This window comes from Pagrus major, chromosome 4, assembly GCF_040436345.1.
Source record: "Pagrus major chromosome 4, Pma_NU_1.0".
In the NCBI taxonomy this organism is placed as follows: domain Eukaryota; kingdom Metazoa; phylum Chordata; class Actinopteri; order Spariformes; family Sparidae; genus Pagrus; species Pagrus major.
The window spans coordinates 23175879-23185568 of NC_133218.1; the positions used below are offsets into that span (position 1 = coordinate 23175879).

General features: G+C 39.9%; 1 protein-coding gene across 1 annotated transcript; it reads right to left on the minus strand.

Annotated features, from left to right (window-relative positions):
- Nucleotides 1-1199: 1199 nt before the first annotated feature.
- On the minus strand, nt 1200-7272 carry tmem9b (TMEM9 domain family, member B). The gene is made up of 5 exons (XM_073465175.1): nt 7069-7272; nt 6080-6171; nt 5874-5982; nt 4710-4844; nt 1200-2537 (listed from the first exon to the last, which is right to left on the minus strand). The coding sequence occupies exons 1-5, from the start codon at nt 7138-7140 to the stop codon at nt 2382-2384; spliced, it is 564 nt and encodes a 187-aa protein (XP_073321276.1). The 5' UTR covers nt 7141-7272; the 3' UTR covers nt 1200-2381.
- Nucleotides 7273-9690: the final 2418 nt, after the last annotated feature.

Below are 9690 nucleotides of genomic sequence, written 5' to 3' on the forward strand. Positions count from 1 at the left end.
ACTAGATTGGGTTATTTTTAGCAACTAACTTTCACCCAAATGTGACTGTAAACATGCCTGTAAAGTGATATGGGAAATTCTGGATTCTGGTCCAGAGAGTGTTTTTCCATTGGCTGTGTCAAATCACCAAAGCAGTGAACAGAGATTAGCATAAGAGTGAGACTGACTGTTAGAAGACAAAACAACTAACTCCTAACTTTGCCAGAGTGGCTATTACTTTGTGGTAATCTATTTTTTTATTTATTTTTTGGTAATATGCACAACAAAAGTGCAATTTTTAAATAGTGAGGGCTCGACTGATATATCTGTTGGCTGACATCATCAGCCGATATTGGCCTTTTGCAAATATAATGGTATCAGTCTATGATTTGTCCAATACACTCCAACACCTTTTCTCAGACATAATAATGCAGAAAAGTAAGCTTGAGGTCAGAATCAGAATCAGAAATACTTCATTGATTCCTACAGGAATATTGGTATGTTACAAGTATCACACCATAGAGAGATATCAGTAATACGTAATTAAAGGAGACAATAAGAAATGAGAGTAAGTAAAAATGAAATATACATAAATACATTTCGATAATATAAGTAAAAAGAAGTTGTTTTTTAAAAAAGTGCATTAAACTATATGTGACAAGTATATCACATATTTACATAATAAATAGAATTGTTGCTAGAAATAGAGATGTAAGAAATGTGCCGAGTACTACACTACAACTACGGTGTAGATAATATTTACGAATATTACAGTATGTGATAGTTAACAGTAGTTAACTATATAAATGCTGCAAACAACATGATATTGCAGAGTGAGGTATTATGAGGTATTGCAGTTAGATTCTCATCAGTGAATTAAGAAATTATTAGATACCCAGTTAAGTTCGAACCTGTTGCTTTTATTGCAGTCTTGGAGAAAACTGCTTTAATCCATCCATCATCACTTAAGATTAAAAGAACACTGAAATAGTGCTGTACTCTAGTAAACCCAGCTCTGTAAGCGTTAAAGGAATGAGTGGGCTATCATGACATGTCGTAGTGTTGCTAAGAAAAGCGGCAACATCCGACTCGCCATAGGTAATATCTGTTTGTGTACAAACTGTCAGGTACTTTGTTCTTGGACCTGAAAGAGAAATCAGCGGTAAGGCCTTCCGCTCATGTAAAGCATGAAGAATTTCAACACATTACAAGAACAAGAATCACAAATATTACATAAATTTATTTCAAAGTTAAAGGTACCACATATACAATAGTTAAGAACACTTTCATAGGTCACCCAACAGTGGTTCTTTATCCACTCTGCCCATGTACACAGCCCCGATATACACAAAATAAACTCTGTAACTCAATGACATCGCTCTCTGTCATACTAAAGACAACAAGGACCTTCATAATGTAACTGAAGTTAGCGCACAGAAGTGCCAAAATCAAAGACAAGAGATTGGTTTAGGCAGTAGAGGAGGGCACTGATTTCAACAGATGAGGATCAATAGCACAGCTAAGTTCACTATGACATCACCAAGAAATTGCATCGATTTCAGTGAAACTACTTCGAATATGAAATGTAGTGTAATGCATTAAATGATGGATTCCACACCAGTTATCAGACATGTAACATTATGGAAGGAATGAAGAACTGAAAAGACATTTATAAAAGAGCTATTATAAAACATGCATTTTCAAAGAAGGCTTTATACTTTACACTTCTTCCTTCTATCCTGTGGTGAGAGCAGTAGTTCCAAGTTATATTAGTTTAGGGGTGGAAAATGGCCACCAGCTACACGTTAACAGGTCCTTATTGGTCCAGTTATACAGCCAAGATGAGTGGGACCAACCAACATCTGGATGTTTTACTCTGACAGCCAGTTTGTCTCGTAAAACTGAAAGACCTGACACTGTGGCCAGAAGGAGTTGGAGGATGTTATAAAATATTCACTCGAAAGATTTATTTTTATCTCACATTTATTAGTCTCTCTCTACCATCAAATTTTTTAATTGCAAATTCTCTCTGGTGACTTGGCACTTCTGCTAACCAGACTGCAGGCAGGGAGGAAATTCTGCTTTTGGAAAAATGCCATTTAAGACTGTTCATTAAAGATTGTGCAAAGAGGAATTCACTGTAATCTCTTGTGCAGCCTGTAGACTAAATAAGAGCTCCCAGCTTTGATTAAACACCTGCCAGGGAGTCCTGCTCTACAGATCCAGATTACTTCACCATGTTCTCCTCAAGAGTGAAACATTTGATGAGATACAAACCACAAATGAGAGAAAGGAAGCGTTATAAACTGAGGGCTCCGTCACAGTGCTTTTTTTGTTTGTTTGTTTGTTTGTTTGTTTGTTTGTTTTTGCTCCACCAGTAACTCGTTTGGTCGCAGGGCAGTTTAACTGAGAACAACATGGCGGTCGAACACAGACTTCCTCTGCTCCTGGACCTGCCTCCTCCAGCGCTGCTGGGCGTGCTCCACTTTGTTCAGCATGTTTGGTCGAGAGTGAGAGCGGGACAGAACGTTGTGAGCGTTAGCAAAAGGCTGCTGGTCCTGAAAACACAGAATGGAAAGAAACACGATTAGCTTAAAAGGTATGACATAGGTGAATCACAGTTCCAAGAACGTTTTTCCATTATATCTGCCGGCCTGGCTCTACTCGGTTTTGCATTTCCATCACAACTGGGCTACCTGCTTGAAGGCGTGTCATAAAGCAATGACCGTCTCCATCCCCGCAGTACTACCGAAGAATCGCCGCTAACAAAGTGGCTCCTCTGATTCGGTTACAAACACGTTTCATTCACTATGACTTCTTCACAAAAAAGCCCCCCGTTATTTGGTCATTTAAAAGCTTTTATTGTGAAGCAGCATTACAGGAAACGTTATATATATATATATATATATATATATATATATATGTATATACATATATTGCTCCTGACAATTGTTTTTTTTAGGTGTACATTACTCTGCGTCTCCATGCTTTTATCTTCATTTGCTTAAGTTTTGTGTTAGTGACGTTTTATTTTACTCTCACTGGATCTCTTAATTTTATGTCTTTTGTAACTTGTATTTGGTGAGCGCTATAACAACTCAGCTGCTATTGTTACTTAACAGCAGAAACACAAAGTTAATAAAAAAGCAAATGCAAGAACACGATGGGAGGATCACAGCCACAGCTGCCGTCTGTGACCAACATTATCAGTTGGGCAGCCTGTATCAAAGATTGAGTAAACATTACAGGCCCACAGTTTCCTCTGTAATTAATGTAGCCACAGTATTTCCGGGTATATTAGTTTTGCTTACACATCTCTCTCCCTTTGTTTTGATCCCAGTGACAGTTTAAAAGCTACTGTGCCACATAAACTTTGGCTCAATTAGATGATTGCAGTATTAGTCATCTCAAGCTCTTTCTAACAGTGGTGATTTTCCTGTTTTGCTGCTGTACCTTAAAAAAGGAAACCATTCCACATCTTAACAAACAGCAGTAACCTAATAACCTATATACTTATAATGGAAATGGCACATTTACCAGAAGATGCCTGACGGTAATCTGGTGACTGTTTTTGTTTACATCCCCTTGTGAAACAGAATCACAGTATATGCTTACAACTGCTAAGTCACATTTTACAGCAAAAGCTTTTCTTAGGAGAAACCTCTCATGTAACACTTCCTCTTTCCTGAACTCTGCCAGTGAAAACACAGAGTCCTCAGCAGGAGTTCCCCCCTCTCCCCTCAGGCAAAGGCACTCACTGTTTTCCTTCAATATCTAAACACTGTAACATATCAAATTGATTTACTGCTTGTATCCTGAAATAGTTAGGAGTGGAAACGACAACTATATCCACCACAAGATTTCTGGAGAAGAAATTTTGTGTATGCACTACGATTGTGACATTACTCTAAACACCACAGTTTACTTCAAGTTGTTTCTTTTCTGCTCGCTTCTATTCATTTAGTGGGATCTGGGTTAACCTGCTCAGTAATTCAATGCTGCCACTGCAAGGCATTTGAGTGAGCAGTCTTTTCCATTCCTCCTCCTTTGTCATGCCAATGTTTACACGAATAAACAGGATTTCAAGTGCAGAAATGTAGCTTCATTAACTCAGCTTCTTTTAAATCACAAGACCTGAAAAAGAAACCCGTTCTCTCATTTTAATCATGTTTAAGAATCAGGGCAGAGTCTTACATACGCACATCGAGATAGTGGTTGAAGCTGCCTGCATCATGCACTGCTGCAGCTCTCTGCCTGAGATTGCGGTTACTAATGGATCTGATACTGTGTGAGAAAGCACTTTTAAAAACTATACATCACTCCCTGGGCTTGCAGGAGGTTTTACCACTTTGTCCTGCTTACAAGATCTGTTCAGATAGGATCAGCTGCTGTAACGCTCAAATAAACTACTGTCGAATTTGTCATCTACATGTTTATTTCACACAATGGCTGCTGATTCAGATATTATGGTTGTATTTTCTGTGTAATTTGGGGCATCTGTAGCACATTTCAAATCCACCTCTTCAATGACCTTGAAGGACAAATCCCTTGTGACATCTTGTGCAAAGGAATGTCGTTGACACGTACATGAGATTCTCGTGATAAGGAAGAATCCAGAGAAACCCGTTTCCTGGATGGAAGAGTGTGGCAAGCCAGTACCAGTTGTACCATAATAAAAAACATTATTTTACTTTCTTAAAGCGAGCTGTAGTGTTATAAGAAACACATACCCCGACGTCATCGTCACTCTGGATGAGCTGTGAGTGTCCAAACAGACGCCTCTTCAACATGGGCTCCAGGAGGGTCAGGTAGACCATGTAGAGCAGCAGCATGCCCAGAATGGAGAGGTACATGATGATGGTAACCTAAAGATAAAAAATGTGATTACTGACTCCCCTTTGGTTTCCATCAAGATGAGTACGATCCAAATATAGAAAACACAATGCATAAAGTGACAGGCAGTGCTGGAACAATAACTCAAATACTCAATTATTTGATCAACGGACAATTATCTTAATTATCTATTAATTATTTAAAGCAGTTTTGACGTCATGTTAAAGGCACTGATGTATTGTGTTGCAGAGATATCTACTGAAGTCAGCATGCTAACCAGCTACCCCCGGTCTTTCCTGTCAAGTAATACCACTCCAACCTCCCAGTCCGGATTGCAAGCTGCATGGCTAACTGATCTAACTAGCTAACTGCAGCTCCAATAACCAGCATTTAGCAGTTCCCCAGGTGCGTACGTTGCCCACTGCTCCCTCGGGGTGGGTTAAATGCAGAGTACCACTTTCACCATGTTGGACACTGTATAATATGTGACATAAATAACGATTCTTCTTCTTCTTCTTCTTCTTCTTCTTCTTCTTCTTCTTCTTCTTCCACTAGCGATTTGTTGCCCTCTACTCGATTGGAGTATCAATTCAAGAAGTGGCTAATTCTTATATAAAGCCACTTTAAACTGCTATAGAGCCCTTATCCCCTCCACAAAAGGCTTGTGGGATTTTTGAATTGGATTTTGGATTATTGTAGACAATAATGGCAAACACAAGCTTAAAATACTTACATGTGTTTTTCAGCAAGATAACCACAGGTAACCACAGACCTTATTTCAGGCATTTAACCAAAAACCATTTCAAGAAACCACAAGACTTTGAGACAAGTGAACCAGCAGTTCATCTTACAAGCAATTTGATGATTGAAGTTAATTTAATGTATTATTGTCATTTTTCTGTTTTTTTCTGGCATTCTATAGAGCAAACGACTCATTCAAAAAATGACCCAAAATGTAATCGACACTGCATATAAGCATTAGGTGAAGAAAATGACGAAACAAATGAAAATTAATCAACTACCCCGCCCTCTTTGATGTACAACCTTCAGCGCCAACTTACTTTTATGGTCCCCGAGCTCCTCTCTTCATATTTACACTCGCAGCGTAAACAGTAAGCCTCCACATCTTTTCCTTCAACTGGCATGGGTTCAACTACGTGGAGACAGTTACTGAAAAATGAATAGATAGCATTAACAGGCTGGTAGAAAACAGGAATGGACAGCTCATATCATCCAGGGAAGTGTAGTGATGCATCACTTAACATACCAGTCTTTGAGAGAAACATTTTGCTTGTAGATTTGCCCCTCCACATCTCTGTACGGCGGGCAGATGCATTTACAGCGGATGTCTTCAGAATTCTGTACCAGATAGATCACATGCATCAGATGTTTTGTGTTGGTTTGTTTATTTTATTTGTTTCAGTTTTTTCCCCCCATCTTCTCAAACCTTTTCCCTCTTTTCACGCATAAACAATCAGCACACACAACACAAATATAACACATATGTTTAAGTTTTTTTTTTAAATGTATTTTATTGTAAGGATGAAAGATCTTGCATACTCTCGTTTTAAATTATATATGATTGAATTCATATTTGTAGCATTCTTACAATACTTTTTGGAGTTATAGTGAAGAAAAGGGCAAAATAAAAGCACACATATTATCTAAATATATGCATATACATTTTGTATTATGTAACTTAGAGCATATTAAAAATAAGTTACGTTCATGATTTTTTATTTGTGTAAGAAGTAAACATTTCAGTGTTGATGGATTTCATTATTTTCTTCAGCCATTTCCTTCCCTTTGTACGGAAGCCCTGAGGGGCAAGTGAGAATATTTTTAGGCTACATTATTTGTTTGGTCTGGTTGTTTGTGTCTTTACATTTTGTCACACAGTGACAGTACACCCTTTGTGCCTGTCTGAAACCAACCTCACATTGCGCCTATACAAAAATATTACTCATAACATTTGTTAATGGTTGACAAGCAGCTAAAGATGTGATCTTTTTGCTAGCTGCCCTGCGTACATACAGTACACACGACTGACACATTTAGTACACCGAGCTAGCTTAAGTAAAAGCTAAGGCTAAAGCTAACCCGCTTTGCTAACACTCTTCCTGTAATCGTACTCGACAATTAAACTTTCCGGTCAATTCAAAGAGAGGATAAGATGGTTAAGTTTACTCGCTTAGCCAACATCATCATCATCATCTTCTCTCTTACGCTAGCTAACCTAGCTAACATTAGCCTTACCTTCGCTGTCACTTGACTCAGAAGCACAAAACAAGCTAAAGAGAAAGCCTCGAGAAGAAACACAGACTTCATCTTTACAGGCTGTCACAGCTTTACAGTTCCCAACAACCGTTGAACAGCTGCTCGACCGTTTCCAGTAACGTTAGTGTAAAAAAAGTAACCTAATACCCGACGACGTTTGACATCAAGCTAGCTAATTCAGGGATAAACACCCTCAGCTTCCTAGCAGCTGACTTGTAGTTTCCGGAGATGGCGGTCGCCGGTTTCCGTACACAGTAACACTGGGAGCGCTCGATTATGGGTATGATGAGAACCGGATGGGCGGTGATATGTCAAGGTGTGCCTTTATGACGAATAACAGTGAGTTTACAGTGACCATTCCCTTTGTAGTCAGGGTTTGATTATTTCCCATAATTTTAAATATATAAAGAATGGCTGTATTATTATACACACCGCCCTCGCTATTGACCGGATGAGTGAATGTAGAGTAAAACGATCGCCACCCTCGATTCGACATTGTAAACAGTCGGATTACCGAACTATGGTTCCGGTGTCGTGCCGAGAAGAGACTGCTTGCCGAAAAACGACTGCCCCCGACGGGAACGCGCTTCAGAGGAAGTGGGCGTTGCATTCATTCTCTGTCTTTTCAGCATTAATAGTAGAGGAAACCAGGTGCATGTACAGTGAATTTGGTCAATATCACTCTTGCAATAAGGACTTACAGGGTGCAGTCACTTTTCGGCAGGGCCTGCCGAAAAGTGACTGCACCCTGTAACTCTGGATTGGGAGGGGTTACATTCTCTGTCTTTTCAGCATTAATAGTAGAGGAAACCAGGTGCATGTACAGTGAATTTGGTCAATATCACTCTTGCAATAAGGACTTACAGGGTGCAGTCACTTTTCGGCAGGCCCTGCCGAAAAGTGACTGCACCCTGTAACTCTGGATTGGGAGGGGTTACATTCTCTGTCTTTTCAGCATTAATAGTAGAGGAAACCAGGTGCATGTACAGTGAATTTGGTCAATATCACTCCTTGCAATAAGGACTTACAGGGTGCAGTCACTTTTCGGCAGGGCCTGCCGAAAAGTGACTGCACCCTGTAACTCTGGATTGGGAGGGGTTACATTCTCTGTCTTTTCAGCATTAATAGTAGAGGAAACCAGGTGCATGTACAGTGAATTTGGTCAATATCACTCCTTGCAATAAGGACTTACAGGGTGCAGTCACTTTTCGGCATGGCCTGCCGAAAAGTGACTGCACCCTGTAACTCTGGATTGGGAGGGGTTACATTCTCTGTCTTTTCAGCATTAATAGTAGAGGAAACCAGGTGCATGTACAGTGAATTTGGTCAATATCACTCCTTGCAATAAGGACTTACAGGGTGCAGTCACTTTTCGGCAGGCCCTGCCGAAAAGTGACTGCACCCTGTAACTCTGGATTGGGAGGGGTTACATTCTCTGTCTTTTCAGCATTAATAGTAGAGGAAACCAGGTGCATGTACAGTGAATTTGGTCAATATCACTCCTTGCAATAAGGACTTACAGGGTGCAGTCACTTTTCGGCAGGGCTTGCCGAAAAGTGACTGCACCCTGTAACTCTGGATTGGGAGGGGTTACATTCTCTGTCTTTTCAGCATTAATAGTAGAGGAAACCAGGTGCATGTACAGTGAATTTGGTCAATATCACTCCTTGCAATAAGGACTTACAGGGTGCAGTCACTTTTCGGCAGGGCCTGCCGAAAAGTGACTGCACCCTGTAACTCTGGATTGGGAGGGGTTACATTCTCTGTCTTTTCAGCATTAATAGTAGAGGAAACCAGGTGCATGTACAGTGAATTTGGTCAATATCACTCCTTGCAATAAGGACTTACAGGGTGCAGTCACTTTTCGGCAGGGCCTGCCGAAAAGTGACTGCACCCTGTAACTCTGGATTGGGAGGGGTTACATTCTCTGTCTTTTCAGCATTAATAGTAGAGGAAACCAGGTGCATGTACAGTGAATTTGGTCAATATCACTCCTTGCAATAAGGACTTACAGGGTGCAGTCACTTTTCGGCAGGGCTTGCCGAAAAGTGACTGCACCCTGTAACTCTGGATTGGGAGGGGTTACATTCTCTGTCTTTTCAGCATTAATAGTAGAGGAAAACAGGTGCATGTACAGTGAATTTGGTCTATATCACTCCTTGCAATAAGGACTTACAGGGTGCAGTCACTTTTCGGCATGGCCTGCCGAAAAGTGACTGCACCCCATATTATTTCAGACTGTTAACCTGTCTGCCAGAATTTGTATCCCCCCATATCTTTGGCTAGAAGATCAAATAAAACTATTACAGAAGCACAAGAAATTGACCGGAGAGATATGTAGGAACAGGATACAGATAAGTAGAAAAAAAACACACAAATAATAAATTAATCGAGTTAAAAATGTTACTCAAAGCCAGTGAACATGAATGAAATGTATGTTTTCTTAGAAATGCTGTGGTTTTGCTAATATTCCAGATCATATAAATTGAGAATCACACAAAAAGACTATCACACATATCCTAAAATGAGCAGCTCATATAATATTTAGGCATTTAGTTAGACAGACAGTCAAAAACCTAAGAGAGTAGAGTGTTATGGGTT

What these genes read in the sequence shown, in the direction of transcription:
- tmem9b (XM_073465175.1), bottom strand. Translation starts at nt 7,140, where the DNA reads ATGAAGTCTGTGTTTCTTCTCGAGGCTTTCTCTTTAGCTTGTTTTGTG. An exon ending in TGAGTCAAGTGACAGCGAAG is followed by an intron (nt 6,172 to 7,068) that starts GTAAGGCTAATG and finishes TATCTGGTACAG; the next exon opens with AATTCTGAAGACATCCGCTG. An exon ending in GGAGCTCGGGGACCATAAAA is followed by an intron (nt 4,845 to 5,873) that starts GTAAGTTGGCGC and finishes TTTTATCTTTAG; the next exon opens with GTTACCATCATCATGTACCT.